We start from the raw sequence: 16,783 nt of genomic DNA, 5'->3' as shown, positions 1-16,783 counted from the left end.
TCCTGGTTTTCCCTGTGAGATCACCCGTGCTGGGCATCCCCAAGGTGAAAGCCAGGCATCCCGCCGCGGGGGGGGGCATTGTGGAGATTAAGCAAGCTTGTTGCCCAGAGCTGCATAGTGTGAACTCGTGCTTAGAGTGGGCACCGAAATGAGAATTATCGAGTCCGTGGACAATTGGGTTCAGGACCCTGCCGCGTCGGGAATCGAACCCTGGTCCCGGGTCTGACCTCAGCTTCAGGGTATGCCTCCTCTAACCAGTGAGCCACACTTCTCCACTGTTGAGACCGAATAATTACTATTTTTATAGTATTTTTGAAACGGTTCTAGAGTGTGGTCGCCATTAAGGACTGTAGTGCATTATCAATAAAGTACACTCACTTTAAGTTCCAGTGTGTAGTATCCTGTTCATGTTATAATCCTGCTATCATCTCCCTCCCTGCTCAGCCAGTGTGAATGTGCTGTGTGCTGCATGGAATGTTGGAGTGACGATGCGTATTGGAATGTTGGGTGCCTATGAGGGGAAGTGAGACAGTTGGAGAATGGGCTGAGCAGCAGGCAGGCTGCTCCTGGTGGGGCTGCTTCACTACAACTCCTCTAAATGTAACTTACTTCAATAAATAAACTTAAACTACATCTTACCTGTGTGGACTTCAGTACCACCTTATTTTGGCGACGAGTTGGTGACTACCTATGTGCTACTACCGGATTTAAGGGACCTGACGAACAAAAGAGGACCTGAAGATGAAAATACCTACAGAGCCTACAGATGCGGGCTACCCAACATACATTACCAATAGGAGGTATCCACTGCAAAGAAATAATGCTCACAAGAAACCGCCATTTTTTTATCTTTCTTTTTGAGCTCTGGTGTGAATGGTGTTGTTGGATCCCAATGTTCGGCGCTGACTAGAGGCACGTCTGTGTCTTTTCTGCTTGCCGTGCAGTGAAGAGGAGTGTATGCAACTGACTCATTTGGTAGCCGACTCGCCTTTGGCGAACTTCTTGTCTTGCGCCATGTTTCTTTTTAAAAGTGACATTGGGCTTAAATCCTTGGAGTTTTTCCTATTTTTGAGAACCAAAGGTTTCTTCAAGTCTTTGCCCCATGCTGTTTGGTGATAGGAAAAATCACAGTGGACAATGCATGCCGCCCAGATGGGTCGCAAGTGGTAATTTCTTCTTGAAAGGTGAGTTTCTGTTCTTAACTTGCCTACTGCAGCACCTGGGTCGATAACAGTATCTCTCGACTTTGACTTTTGTGTGTGTGTGTTTTTGGTGACACCCACACCCCAATTGGCAAAGAGGCAAGCTTTGCTTATCAAGAAACCTGGTGTTTTCACACAAGATCGCGGTGACAAGCTCACCTAAAACTTTTACAGTCAGCATGGACTTTGGATTACCTACTGCAGTCTGGACTATGCTCACTACAACATTCTGGGAGCTGTTTTTACATTCAATTTAATCTTGTGATTAGCAACTGCTTTGCTGCCCATATCCTGCATGGGATTGATCCTTGGGTTAGTTTCACCTGTTTGTACTTTACACTTTTTCACTCCCTTACTTTTGAGATGGGAATGGGTACTAGCCCCATTTCCTCACAGTACATTTCCCTTTATGGGTGTTTTTCTCATATATACCCGTTGTTCACGTGGTCAACCCTTTTCACAGGGTACCTGCTTACGGGTCTTAGTTCCATTCACGTTAGCTTTACTCCTCTATGCCTGGGGGTAAGTTATGTGTTTCAGTCCCATTAACAGCTTCTTCCCTTCCTCTATTCACGGGGTAGGTCTTGGGTGTCAGTCCCATTTACATTAGCTAATCAACCTTATGTGAGGGTAGGTCATGGGTTTAAGTCCCATCTACTCGTACCAGTTTTATATGTTTACCCTAACACAGGGTGTGTCCTTTTGGGTTTCGGTCCCATCTCTGATAGTGGTCATCCTCACGAGGGTTGTCCCCATGGGTGTTATTCTCATTTACAGTATTCACCCCAATCAACCGTTACATTATCAATCTCCGAGTTGCGTACAGTTTATTTCGAGTCTACACTTAGACTTTTCTGTTATATTCTCGACATGTTATGCTTATGTTATATTATATTGTCAATTTGAAAACACAACGTTATGCTTATATTATATTACATTGTCAATTTGAAAACTCAACGTTATGCTTATATTTTATTTCACAGTCAATTTGAAAAGGGGGGAGGATGACTGATACTGCTTGTATTTTCTTCTCATCTTCTCTGTTTTCTCGCCTGTTCAGTTCTCCTCATGATGTCTTATATTCTCTTCATCCTTGGAATCTAGACTATATTTGGTTGTTAGTCTTCCTTGTCGCCAGCATTTCCCTAATTGTAGTTTTATTCTCTTCCTTTATTGTTTAGGAAGAGATCCTTCCTTTACTACACTACTCTTTATGTCTGGGTGTAAGGCTGGTGCATAGGTTGTGTTGTGCTATGTCTTTCCTTCTTGCATGCCTGTCTGGCCAGTGGCTGTGTTTGGGGTAGTCATTGGTGCTTTTATGTCTATCCTTTACCTCATTGTTTCTTGTGCCTCACATTTGTATTATATTCTATTTATACATAGAAGATGGGGAGGATGGGCTATTCATCTGTCTGTGTATATTTATCCATTGCTTCCTCTTCTATACCTAGCTATGATTTTTTATCTTTTGCGTCCTTTTCAAATTCTCCCACCTATCTATCTGCTCTCTCCTCTTTGTTCTCTTCTTTGCATCTTTTCAGCTGACTTGTGTTCCTCTCTTTTATTCATTTTCTTGGTTCACACGGTTTTATATTCTTTCAGGTAACCACATTTATGCTTCTGTTATATAAGAAAGGGGATATGTAGTATCCTGTTCATGTTATAATCCTGCTATCATCTCCCTCTCTGCTCAGCCAGTGTGAATGTGCTGTGTGCAGCATGGAATGTTGGAGTGATGATTCGGAAGGAAATGTTGGAGTGAAGATGCGTATGGAATGTTGGGTGCCTGTGAGGTGAAGTGTGACAGTTGGAGAATGGGCTGAGCAGCAGGCAGGCTGCTCCTGGTGCCGCTGCTTCACTACAACTCCTCTAAATGTAACTTACTTCAATAAATCAACTCAAACTACATCTTACCTGCGTGGACCTCATTATTACACAGTGCTTCCGCAAAAGTGTCCCAAATCTTGCAGCATAAATGTGTGGGGTTGATAGGCCTACCCTAAAGCGACAGAAGTCTGTAAGAGACGAATTTGCTACCAAATGTGAATGCAAAATACAACTTGTTGAAATTACCCCACTTTTGCATTGACCCAGAGTGGCTGTACTGTGGCAATTCAATTTGACATTAACTACTGTTCTTATTTTCTTTAGCTGTATGGAGGACGTCTGCTTTACTGAACCCAGCTCCACTCTTTTACCTCTGGCGCTCCTGGCATAGTTTGAACAAAACATGGTTAACTAAATTAATGACGTTTTTTCCGGTCTTCCACTTGCCAACCACATGCTTCTGTGACACCTCTTATTCTGTTTGTCACTAAGTACGCAAAAAACATCAACGTACTCTGTTTTGGTGAGTAACGTGGCTCTTTAAACGTGGGCACTACGTGTGTGAGCGTGTGATGTGCTGCATAAAATGCATCCATTCGGGGAAGTGTTCTCGCTAAATCAAGCGATGCTGCCTGCTTCACCGGAAGTTGCTGGCCTTTGTGCTGAAGTGAAGAGCATCTGTCTGCACATGCGTCGATATGGGCATTTTCCAATGACAGCTCCCATTCCTTGCCCTCCCCTTTATCAAACATACACGCTCTTCCCACAGCAACACTATCACTTATTAGGGCACCGAAGAAATAGTCATACTGCCGCTGCGAATCTGCGGTTTGGCGTGTTAATATGACTAGATGCACAGCACGCAATGGGAGGCCCCCAGTTTGCATCTGCAACATGGTTGTGGAGAAGTAGCGGCTCTAACTCACCTACCCAGCTTCTCCCAGCCAGAGATGCGCGCACTGAAGGCTCCCATAACACTGAGGACACTTACTCGAAAACCAATGCATCACATCCGTAAACAGCGACATTGATAAGGGGGGGGCAGGAGTAGAGGCAAAGGGGAAAAAGGGGAGGGGGTATGGAGGTCGGTGCATGCACGTAAATGTCCCTTGACAGACTACCCCCCGCCCCAGCCCCGCCACCCCGAGCACTGCTTGAGTGATGGGGGCCGCGTGTTCTCCTCACCTTCTTCCGAGAGGTATCGCAGGTCGTAGAATTCGGAGGCGAAGGTGCCGTAGGAGTCTTGATGGAGGTCGTCGAGGCCTGAATCCCTCCCCCCTTCCCGGCGGCTCTCGTCCGCGGGGCTGGCCCCGGCCAGCAGCAGCAGCCACCAGGCGCCCCAGCAGCAGCATCCGCCCAGGCAGCAGCGCATCCACCACCAGCCCATCATCATCATCAGCATGGCCCTGCGAGAGCTCGGAGACGAGCTGGAGATCGGGTGGGGGGACAGCAGAGGACAGGGGAGTTGGGGGCGGGGTGAGGTTGGCCGGGCAGCTGAGGGCAGGAACCGAGCCCTGGGGAGATGGGACTGCCCTGGATCGGAGCAGAGAGAAGCAACCTTTCTGCCGCCGCGCGTCGGCCTTTACTAGCCAGTGTTTTCCCAGGCTCCGTCAGCTTCCCGTCGCCCTCTCCCTCACTCCCCTCCCACGTACTCTTGCCCCCTCCCCCTGAAAGACAAGAATCGGTGGGAGTAGTAGAGGGAACGCAGCGGAGTGACAAAATGCACCCCTTCAGGAGTTAGCCGGCCGGGGGGAACTTCCATCAGACGCCCCCTGCCTCTCTGTACTGACTCCTCCTCTATGTTTATGTTTCCAAACAAAAGGAACAGAGATTGGGATGCTGCCTATTGCCTCAAATGGTACAATACAGAGTAATACCTGTGCTTATCTTTGTCAGACCAACACGCACACCAATGTTCATGTTTCTACATTTTGTTATTCTCTCCCTCACCCCCAGCGATTGAACCTCGGCACTGGTGGATGCATGTAGAGTGTTTTAAGGTTAAGAAAGAGGTCAGGAAAATAATACTATATGTTAAGGGATGAAGAGGTCAGGAAAATAATACTATATTTTAAGGGATGAAATCACGACTCTGAGATTGGTTCAAGAATCCTTCTGGTCATGGTGGCTGTGGACGTTGCCATGTATAGGCTCCCTGTTCCTAAAAACTCAATATGCACCTACATGCAAAAGGCCAAATCAAGCTGAAGATCACTGATGAGGCCAATAAGGCTGTGATACATCAGGGATTGTTTGTTTTCCCACGCAGAGTGGGCGTGGCCTGGCAGTTCAAGGCTGACCTGCTCTCCTGGGCGAATGTTAAGAGTGATTTGCATGGGATCTGCCGTCTTTTGTAATGGCCCAGAAGCAGTGCTTTAAATGGGAAAAAATAAGTGCAGGTACTCTTAAAATGAGCTATGAGTGTAGCATGTGGGTGGGGCTAGGGGCGGGGTTAAGGACCAGACATATAAGGCACTTCTACTATGTGGCGGAATACTTATATATTCTTGATTGCGCACTCACAGCAACAAGCAACAATGCTCACACAAAGCATATCAGAATGTCCTAAAAAAATCCCTCCCTAATGTCTGGATTCTCTCCCTCTTTCACTCGCTTTTCTCTTACACACACAAACATGCGCACACAAGCAGGCAAACACCAAGACACAACACAAGCAGACAGACAGTCACATAAAACACTCAGGTGGGATAAGGGCCATTTACACCCCTTATCTCCCGTGGCTTTCTTAATTGCGGCTATTGCTGCTGTCAGCCAGATGCCTCCATTCAGTATGTGCACAAATACACACCATGGTGTGAGTGTGATTGACAGCACAGGGCCTGAATGGACCCTGCTCTGTCAAACACAGCGTGGTTGTAAACACCGGACATTATGCAGATGAGCCCTGCTGAATAGTTTGAAGGTGGCTCCGCTTGGGCTACTGAGGCGCTTTGGCTGTCAGACAGCCTCGTTCGTGCGTGTGAACCAAAGCAACAATGAGCCTACCTTTGATGAGTACCGGTACTCTCCTTGGCAGCGGAGATGTGGAGGTACTCAGAGCTGTAAAAAATAGAAGTGCCGGTACTCAGTGCCGGTGAGTACCGGCCATTTAAAGCACTGCCCAGAAGCACTGTAAATACAAGGGCATGTTCCTTAGAGGATATTGACTTTTGCATACTAGTGAAATGGCCAAATGCTCCAACTTTGACATGTGCATGCTGCCTGAACAGGTGATTTTTATGTCTCTGACATTCATTGAACAGGCATTTCCCCATTCTAGGTGCAAAGTGGTACGGTTAAGCTACTGCACAAGAGGAGACACCCTTCTCAGTCAGTCATATTAGCTTTACTAGACAGTTTTAGTCATCAAAGCAGATGTACAAAGCTTAAAAAACACATGACCGTTGATTAATAGAACATACAAAAATAAGACTTTCTAATAAAAGTATAAATCAAATCAAATTGACTTTATTTCGGATATATTGCAATCCATAAAAGTACACAGCATTAAACATTTCATAATAAAAAACATTACATTAATTACAAAGTCATCCTAGATTACATACAACACATATGGTACTTAAGAGAGTGCATATACAAAATCAGTACAAGAAAAAGTGCATTAGTGCGTTGGTTTGCAGATGATTCACAATTACTCGTCTAAACAATTTCTTAGTCTCATGGCTAGTTTTACAAATTTTAGCACCTGGAGGACACTATCAGAGTGCAGCAGCTGTAAGTACATAAGGGCAGGCCTGATTTGATTAAAATTTAGTTTCTTTAAAAGAGTAAAAAGATACCGCCTACGGGGATATTCATAAAATGCACATAAAAAGATAAAATGCAGCATATCCTGTGGAGACTTCCCGTCACAGCCACGGGGCGCTGTAGGTTTCTTAAAAATGTCCGACTTGGGTCTAATTAAAAGATGATGAAAAATGTTGAACCTGAACCGGGTCAGCAAAAATTTCTCATGGGAGGTAAAGGAGCATGTTAGGTACATTTCCATCGTATCACAAGTTCTCAGCATAATATACTTTCTAACATTGGGTTTCGTGAGCTCAACTTCATCTCTTAAGGCATTACAGTCCATGAAGAAAGCCTTCTTAATTGCTGCCACATCAACCTTAACTATATCCCTCGGGTTGTCAAACAGGTTCAGGCGGCCAAGCTTCAAAAATTGGGACTTCAAATATTTAAGCCAAGGTACACACATTGCATGATCGAGCGATACAAGATCTTCCACTATCTGGTGGGTTAAAGGAATTTCATCACTTCACCATAATTTTACCCAGCATAACAGTGGTTTCAATTTAACAATATCAGATAAATACAAACAACCAAGCTCTTCATGTACAACTAAGTTCGGTGTGCTACCTGGGACACATAACAGTCGCTTTAAGAAATTATTTTCAACTATTTGCAGCTGTTCGCCATTCGTGTAGCCCCAAATCTCGCTTCAATATACTGCGGTGGCTATGGATTTGGCATTATATAATTTCATCATGGCCACATTTGGCTTTTTCCCCAGTTTGGAAGCAAAGTTGAAGATGGAGGCATTTACTCTGGTCATTTCCCCCTTCTTCTTGGCCAGCTGTGGGGCCCAATTAAGGTTCGTATCAAATAAAACACCCAAATATGAGAACGTCTGGGTGATTGGGATCAAAACATCATTCAGTTTAAAATTGAACTTCTTTTTAGATTGGCGGCCAACATGCATTATATAAGATTTAGAGTTGTTGACCATAAGGTCCCTATCAAACATAAAGTTATTAAAAGCATTTAAAAGTGCCTGGAGACCTATTTCTGTTCGTGAAATTAAAACCGCATCGTCGGCATATAAAAGTGAAGGAATCCCCCTCGCACCAGCTCTAGGGCAATCTGATTTAACATCTTGTAGTTCAGCCTCTAAATCATTTATATAGAAATTAAAAAGAAAAGGGGCCAAGATACACCCTGACGTACACCTTTATTAATGCTAAAACTTCCTGTGGTTTCCCCAGTTGATGAGAACCTCACATTGGCTCTTGTGTCATTATGCAGATCCGCTAGAAACTCCACGGTCCCCCTATCAATACCCTTGTCCTTCATGGTCTGCTACAGCCTCCCCCTGTTAACACAGTCGAAGGCTGAGGACAGATCCATGAAGGCAAGGTGTATTACTCCTTTCTGGACAACGGTATATTTATTCAGAATAAGAAACAGGTTAAGACACTGAGTTATAGTAGAGCGCCCTTCACAAAAGCCATATTGAGAGATCGACATGATATTGTTTTCATTCGACCAGCTTGTTAGGCGTTGGAGTATGACTCTCCCCATAATCTTAACCATTGAATCAATTAGGGATATTGGTCGGTAACAAAGAGCACTTCCCCTATCTCCCTTCTTGAAGACAGGGACTATAGTTGACAGACCCCACGTTCCCGGACAACCCACTGTGGCCGCAGCATTAAATACAGCGACCAGAATGGGAGCCCAGAAAACTGGGTCAGATTTGTAAAGAGCCGGAGGTATTCCGTCAGGTCCTGGAGCTTTATTTGCAGTAAGACCCATTATGGCATCCAAGACCTCATTTTTGTCAAAAATAATAGTGCAGTCCCTATCATGGGGGGCAACAACCACAGTTCCAGATCCCTCAGAGTAGTACAGGCTTTTAAAATGACTTTCCCATTCCTCTTTAGTTATACAACAGACAAGTCCATCTCCAGGGTCCTCGGTCAAAAAAGGTTTTTTAACCAGTGCCCAGAATTTGGTGCTGCTGGTCAGGGTAGAGGGGTCAAGCAGTTCCTCCCAGGCCTCTTTCCTCAAAATCTCCTTACAGGCGGCAGTAATAGCCTTGTATTCCTTTCTGCAGAGTTTTACGACCTCCCGATTCCTCGGGGAAGCTGACAGTGCAAGCCTCAGTTTGCGAGCAGCTATAGTACAGTCGTGGCTAAACCATCTCGGGCCTATGTTGACCTGGGTTTTATTAGGGACAGATAAAAGCGCTGACACCTTCTCCGAAATATTTTGATAAGCCTCTAGAACCAACCTAGATTCACCCCTCACATCAGTACAGATTTTAATATCATCTGCACACCCTTCAGAGATGTTCTTATAAAAGATATCCACAGAGACCATGGACCATTTTAACCGCCTTCTCCCATCTGTTGTGCCCAATCTACCTTGTTTAATGATCTTATTACCTTTTTTTACCCATTGACATTTTAAACAGATTGTCAGGGGGTTATGGTCACTAAATTTGCTAGGAACAATGCAAAAAGAATCTAAAAAAGTTTGCATCGTCCGCGAAACAAGTATATGGTCTATAAAGGTACCCCTTCCATGCCCTTTAAAGGTTGGGGTATCAAAGCAATATAGCGGGTCTTTTAGAGACATAGCCAGAGAGAGGTCAAAGTCATTCAGTAGGTCATTGCACAATTCCCCCTCCTTAGTGTGCTCCATATGGAGACAGTCCACACGTTCACAGATCATTTCTGGTAAACACTTGTGCAATGGATCAATACAAGGATGCAGATTAAAATCCCCCATAATTATGAGGTTATGACCCACATTTTCCATAAAATTAGAGACAAAAGAATTTAATATATGAATATGATTCCTGCCTGCACTATCATACGCAGCATTATAAAAATTCACCAGGCCCACACAGACATTACCTCCAGTTAGAGTTAGGCCCATTACACCTGTATGATGTGCTTAAATTCTTTGTACTTCACAGGGTAATAATATAGAAACGAAAATTACAAGGCCCCCCTTGGGCCTACCCCGCAATGATGGCAAGGCTGGCACAAAAAAGGCCTTATACCCTTCTAAGAAGAGATTACAGTCTACCTCCCAGGTCTCTTGTAAACAAATAATTGAAAATTGCTTAATATAGGTTACCCAATTTACATCAGACATTTTGGCCGCAAGGCCAGCAATATTCCAAGAGACAGCAAGACATCCTGGCATTTTGTCCACTGGGTTAACTAGATTTGTAGATTCACCTGTAGCCCTAGTATCCTGAGCTGCAGGTGCCCCCCGTCAATCACACATCTCAAGCCCGGATAGCACTTCATACCTATTCTGTGTATTTAGGTTCGACCCATATTGATAGTTTCCAGAGCTGGGGCTCCTGTTAAAAGTTCCATTTGGTCCACCTAACCCACATGGATTAATGATGTTATATAGGAATGGAGTCTCTTGCACAGGAGTAAAAGGTTTAAGCCCTCGTCTAGTTAGACTATGTTGTGGTGGAGGTTTGCACAAATGTGCATAAAAGTAACCCAGGGGGCGTACACAAATACTGTTCATATTGTATATCAGTGCAGAAGCTCTCAAAAGAACAGTTGCCACATGCTGGGGGTGTTTGAAGTTTACAACTATACAATCCCCCGACCCAGTCTTTTTAGACGGCCCTACCCAGTTTACACGCCTAACTGTCATTATCTGATCACAGTATGAGATGGGAAAACCACAGTTTTTGTTAAGCCATGACACTGTCTTATTTTTCAAAGAGGTTTGAGATTCATCAAAGGGAGATGCGGGATGAGTACCACAAGGGGGCACATTAGTCAGTACTACCACAAACGGAGCACAATCTGGTGGTAAGTTAAAATAGCGGTTGTACCTTGGGGGTCTGGGAGCTCTACTGCTTTGAGGGTTTGTAGATAATTGTTGTTGCGAGGCAGTTGGCACAGGGATGTCCGGTCGTATAGGTGTTTCAGACCCTGGGGCCACTGCGACAGCAATATTCCCCCTCCCCCTGTTACGTGTATCATTAACTTCAACAATTTCTCCCCCATTCCCCCCAGAGTGTGCATTTCCACTAGATGTTACATTTCCACTAGATATTGCAGTCTTCTGTGATGATAACAGACCACCCAGCCTAGTCACTTCCTTGGCTAGGATATCTATCTTAATAGTTAATGGTTTAATAATCTCCTCCATTTTTGCTATTAAAGAAACTTCTAGATTTTTTAGAAGTGAAGCAAGGAAATCAGGATGTATGTTTGCACCTTTACCATTACCATTACCATAAGTGCCCGTGAATACAAAAGGGGTAGTTATAGCAGGACTGGTAATTACCTTACTATCCTTTTTTTTAGACTTAGAATTGTTATGTTTCCCATTCTCCCTTTGAGACAGTGTTCTACAGGATCTCAGGGGCCTAATTTCAGGTTGGGTCTCATTCAACACACCAATATCAGGATTTGACAGCGCCATTGAATCAGAATGAACCCCCACATTCACTAAAATGGGCAATGGAGGATGAGTAGAGATGACATCACTCGTGTTAATTACACAATCATCGGTCAGACTAATTGGGGAATTTTCAGATAGTGTATCCCCTATCACAGTACCTTTCCCCAGAGATACACGTCTCTCTTTATTAATCTGATTTACTTTCCTGACCAGGAAATTATCTAAAGTAGCAGGTCCGGCCATCACCTTGTCAGATTTGGATGTAGACATTATACACAGTGAAGATGTTAAGCTTTCCACACAAGTACCCTTAAGTCTAAGCACTCATATCAAAAGAAAATTAATTTAAATCTTTAAAATGTCTTACAAGCTCGTAGTACGTTAGGAGTCCAGAAGTCCAGAAGGCAAAGGTATAATCCCTGGCCCAGTCCAGTCTCCTCAGGCCTCTGAGGGCCACAGAGGGCCCACCCTTGTCCCGGGCTTCTCCCACGCGTGACTCGCGTGGCGAGTGGGGTGTCAGCCGTTTTCTAGCGCCTCCTGGCGCTCCTGGCATGTCACGGGCGTGCTGTCCCTGAGGCTGCTGGGGAGTGTGGTCCGGTAAGCTGTTCTGCCGGTCCGCTCCCGCCTCCGTGTATGTCAAGCCGTTCCCCTCATGGCACCGCCCGATGGCGTCTCGCGCTACTGCCAAAGCTCCTGGTGTTCCCCCTGAGCTTCGCGGGGTCAGCCGTTTTCTAGTGCCTCCTGGCGCGTCACGGGCGCGCTGTCCCTGAGGCTGCTGGGGAGTGTGGTCCGGTAAGCTGTTCTGCCGGTCCGCTCCCGCCTCCGTGTATGTCAAGCCGTTCCCCTCACGGCACCGCCCAATGGCGTCTCGCGCTACTGCCAAAGCTCCTGGTGTTCCCCCTGAGCTTCACGGGGGTCAGCCGTTTTCTAGCACCTCCTGGCGCTCCTGGCGCGTCACGGGCACGCTGTCCCTAAGGCTGCTGGGGAGTGTGGTCCGGTAAGCTGTTCTGCCGGTCCGCTCCCGCCTCCGTGTATGTGTAGCCGTTCCCCTCACGGCACCGCCCGATGGCGTCTCGCGCTACTGCCAAAGCTCCTGGTGTTCCCCCTGAGCTTCGCGGGGGTCAGCCGTTTTCTAGCGCCTCCTGGCACTCCTGGCGAGTCAAGGGCGCGCTGTCCCTGAGGCTGCTGGGGAGTGTGGTCCGGTAAGCTGTTCTGCCGGTCCGCTCCCGCCTCCGTGTATGTCAAGCCGTTCCCCTCACGGCACCGCCCGATGGCGTCTCGCGCTACTGCCAAAGCTCCTGGTGTTCCCCCTGAGCTTCGCGGGGGTCAGCCGTTTTCTAGTGCCTCCTGGCGCGTCACGGGCGCGCTGTCCCTGAGGCTGCTGGGGAGTGTGGTCCGGTAAGCTGTTCTGCCGGTCCGCTCCCGCCTCCGTGTATGTCAAGCCGTTCCCCTCACGGCACCGCCCGATGGCGTCTCGCGCTACTGCCAAAGCTCCTGGTGTTCCCCCTGAGCTTCGCGGGGGTCAGCCGTTTTCTAGCACCTCCTGGCGCTCCTGGCGCGTCACGGGCACGCTGTCCCTAAGGCTGCTGGGGAGTGTGGTCCGGTAAGCTGTTCTGCCGGTCCGCTCCCGCCTCCGTGTATGTGTAGCCGTTCCCCTCACGGCACCGCCCGATGGCGTCTCGCGCTACTGCCAAAGCTCCTGGTGTTCCCCCTGAGCTTCGCGGGGGTCAGCCGTTTTCTAGCGCCTCCTGGCACTCCTGGCGCGTCAAGGGCGCGCTGTCCCTGAGGCTGCTGGGGAGTGTGGTCCGGTAAGCTGTTCTGCCGGTCCGCTCCCGCCTCCGTGTATGTCAAGCCATTCCCCTCACGGCACCGCCCGATGGAGTCTCGCGCTACTGCCAAAGCTCCTGGTGTTCCCCCTGAGCTTCGCGGGGGTCAGCCGTTTTCTAGCGCCTCCTGGCGCTCCTGGCGCGTCACGGGCGTGCTGTCCCTGAGGCTGCTGGGGAGTGTGGTCCGGTAAGCTGTTCTGCCGGTCCGCTCCCGCCTCCGTGTATGTCAAGCCGTTCCCCACACGGCACCACCCGATGGCGTCTCGCGCTACTGCCAAAGCTCCTGGTGTTCCCCCTGAGCTTCGCGGGGGTCAGCCGTTTTCTAGCGCCTCCTGGCGCTCCTGGCGCGTCACGGGCGCGCTGTCCCTGAGGCTGCTGGGGAGTGTGGTCCGGTAAGCTGTTCTGCCGGTCCGCTCCCGCCTCCGTGTATATTTATTATTTTATTTTATTTTTTACATTTGTATGGCGCTCAGCTACCCAACAAGGGTTTCCCGGCGTTTATGACATTAGGTTGGACTAAGGTATAAGCGGAGTTAGATTTTAGCTCAGTTGTTTCTGGAAAAGCCAGGTTTTTACATATTTCCGGAAGCTAGCGTAGTTTTCCTCTTTCCGGATATGTAGGGGGAGTGTGTTCCACAGAATTGGCCCTCTGACAGAAAACGATCTGCCGCCAGTTCTTTGCAGTCTAAAACTGGGAACAGCGAAATTTGCAGCAGTTTGGGAGCGTAGGTTTCTTGTTGGTAGGTAAGGGGTGGCTAACGCTTGTAGATAGGTAGGTGCCGTTTTGGTTTTGATCTTAAACATGTAGCTCAGGGTTTTGAAGCTAATCCGGTGTTCAGTCCTGTATGTCAAGCCGTTCCCCTCACGGCACCGCCCGATGGCGTCTTGCGCTACTGCCAAAGCTCTTGGTGTTCCCAGTATAAAATCCGTTAAAAAAGGCAGTTAAAAAGCGTCACACAATTAACACTTATAGCTGCTAGTTAAATATAAGGTACATTATGCCACTTATTGTGCAAGGGGGGCGTGGCTAAGCACGCAATGGCGACGGACGCTCTTGGGTAGAGCTCCGCTACCGGCTCCCCTTCCCTGAGCCAATTATCCGGCAATTTTGGACGTGGCCGCCCGAAACCTCGAGCGGACCCCCCCGGAACCCGCCGCGGCACATCTGGCGAACTTTTGCTCCCGAGCTCCGACGGGGCCGACCCCGACCTCTCCCACGGCCCTCTTGCGGGACAGGGCACTCCCGGGCCGGCGGCACATCCAGGAAAGACCGAGGCTTGGGCCCAGAAGACAGGCCCGACAGCCCGCCCTCGCCGAGCTGCCCGGGCCTCACGGGCTGCACACTGCCTTGCCGGGTGGACCCGCCGGTGGTCCGGAAGACACCCTAAACTGCTGCAGACCGCCAGGGACGAGCCCGGGCGACGGGGAGAGCAGGCGCCCCCCGTTTGCGCCGTGGCCCCTACACACGACCTGCCCCGGACCAAGGTGAGGCACGGCGGGGCAGTGGTCGACCCGGGGGGGACGCAGGCGACGGCGGTTGCCCCAACGGCAGACTACCCCCCCCGGAGGGACCACACAGCAACCGGCGCCACCCGGGGCGCCCACCACGCTGAAGGGGACACCGAGGGGCCGGCAGGAGGTAGCGGCCCCCAAGCCAGACACTGAGGGCCTGGAACTCTGACCGGGGGGCAGCGTACCACCGGGGACAGAACAGCCATCCCCCCCCACACTGTAGACGCACGAAGGGGCGCTCCTGCGGACCCCCCCCCATGGAGGTGAAGGCGGCCGGAGAGACAGTGGGGCATGAGTGAAGAGAGGACCAGGCCCAGACCGACCTGCCCAGACCACACGGGCACACGTGTCATACACGCCCCCTCGGCCACTGCAACATTCGAGCCGGTGAGGCGCAGCCATGGGGCGATAGGGCAAAGCACCCCCTGGTGGACCCCCTCCCCCCCCCTCGGGGGCAACAACGACGGCCTAACCTGAGGGAATAGCTGGCACCCGCAGAGTCCCCCACCCAGGAGCACAGCACATCAGGGGACACCATCACTGGAGCAGCACCGGGGGACGACCCTGCCAGATAGGCGCCACCCGCACATGTCCGGGGGAGTGCGGACCCGCACCGGGACTGGTGGGGCCCCGCCGAAGGGGAAGACGGGCAGACCGATACACAAAATGGCCGCCGAGCAACTGGCTGCGAGGCTCGACAGCGTGCTGGCAGCGATGGAACGAATGGAACAGTCCCTCCAGCAAACCAGAACCTCCCTGGAGTCCAAAATAGATGGGGTCGCAGTGGACCTGACCCTCCTGCGTGACGACCACAGAAAACTGTCCGACCGAACCAAGACCCTGGAAGGCGCAGTGAAGGAGATCGAGCCCAAGGTCACTCAGGCAGACAGGCAAATGCAGGACCTCCTGAACAGAGTGGAGTTCCTGGAGGACAGGGCCGAGGACGCGGAAGGGAGGGTGAGGCGCAACAACATCAGACTTGTGGGGGTTCCTGAAAAATGGGAGGGGGCCCGCCCGGCCGAACATGTGGAAGACTGGCTGCTGACACTTTTGCCCGAAGGCTCGCTGTCACCACACTTCGTTGTGGAGCGCGCACATCGGGTGCCAACGAGGCCCTATACCACCGGCGCCAACCCGAGGCCGCTGCTCTTCAGGATACTGAACTATAGAGACAGAGACACGGTGCTGCGAGAGGCACGGCGATTGGGCGAGGTACGCATAGACAATGCGTCGATCATGTTCTTCCCCGATTACACCATCCAGGTACAGCGCCAGAGGCACGACTTCATGGAAGTGAAGAGGAGGCTACGCACCGCGGGCCTCAAGTACTCCCTACTATTCCCTGCCAAGCTGAGAGTAGTGGCGGGAGACAACACTTACTTCTTTAGCACACCCGTGGAGGCCAGCGAGTGGCTGGACGGGGGCACGGACACGGCACCCAAACACTCTCGCGGAGGCGAGACGAGGACCAGGCCACGAGGACCGCGACGCCGCCGCAGACACAGGACCCAACAGTCCCAGCACGGGGAGGAGGGGGCGAGACACTCTCCCACACTAGACCAGATGCTCCAAGAACAACGCGATGCATTACAGAAGGTTTCTCAAATGAGCAACTCACCCTCCCAAGAGACAGCCCAGGAGGACGGCCAACAGCCGGTACCAAGCGACGACGACGAGGCCATATATGGGATCCCGAACTCACAGATCTCGGTGGAACTGCCTATCGTCACGCCGCAAACCTCTGACCTGATCCACTGATTCTACAGGTGATGTTTGCATTGGCCTTGCCACAACGAGGGAGGGCTGGCAGTGGTCGACTGGACAATGATGCGCGACTGGCGCCCGCCACTGCTGGGGCCACCTCCCTCCCCCCCCCCCTGCCAGCTGACCGAACTGTGGACACCTGGAACAGCGAGTACTGCCCTTGTGGCACTAGTGGTAAGCAGGGAGGACACTAAAGGGGTGGTCTTTCAGCACACATCCGCACCTGGCCGCACACAGGATGGGTCACTCGGAGCATTGGACCGTAGTAGGTGGCCACTAACGCCCTGTATTGAATGGCTCAGGGAAGTGACCTGCTTCCCCTAACTGACTATATATCCTTCTTGCCGAACTTGTGCTTAGCACGCACTGCCCCTTAGACAAGTAAGAATGTTCCTCTCCCTTGAGAGCATGGACGGTGGCCCGTTCCGCCACTGCCCTTTTGGTATTTTAGTGGGGATAGCCCGC

The 16,783-nt window shown here is 50.0% G+C and overlaps 1 protein-coding gene across 1 annotated transcript in view; it reads right to left on the bottom strand.

The window, feature by feature from the left end:
• FRRS1L (ferric chelate reductase 1 like) overlaps positions 1 to 4,591 on the bottom strand; it is a 146,967-nt gene extending 142,376 nt beyond the window's left edge. The window contains exon 1 of the mRNA XM_086965374.1: positions 4,215 to 4,591. Within this exon, the coding sequence (XP_086821500.1) occupies positions 4,215 to 4,431 (217 nt within the window). The 5' untranslated portion in view covers positions 4,432 to 4,591. The remainder of the gene's footprint in view (positions 1 to 4,214) is intronic.
• Between the last annotated feature and the right edge of the window lie 12,192 nt (positions 4,592 to 16,783).

This window comes from Lissotriton vulgaris, chromosome 4_1 (genome assembly GCF_964263255.1).
Source record: "Lissotriton vulgaris chromosome 4_1, aLisVul1.2, whole genome shotgun sequence".
NCBI lineage: Eukaryota > Metazoa > Chordata > Amphibia > Caudata > Salamandridae > Lissotriton > Lissotriton vulgaris.
This window is presented reverse-complemented; position numbering and strand designations above follow the sequence as displayed.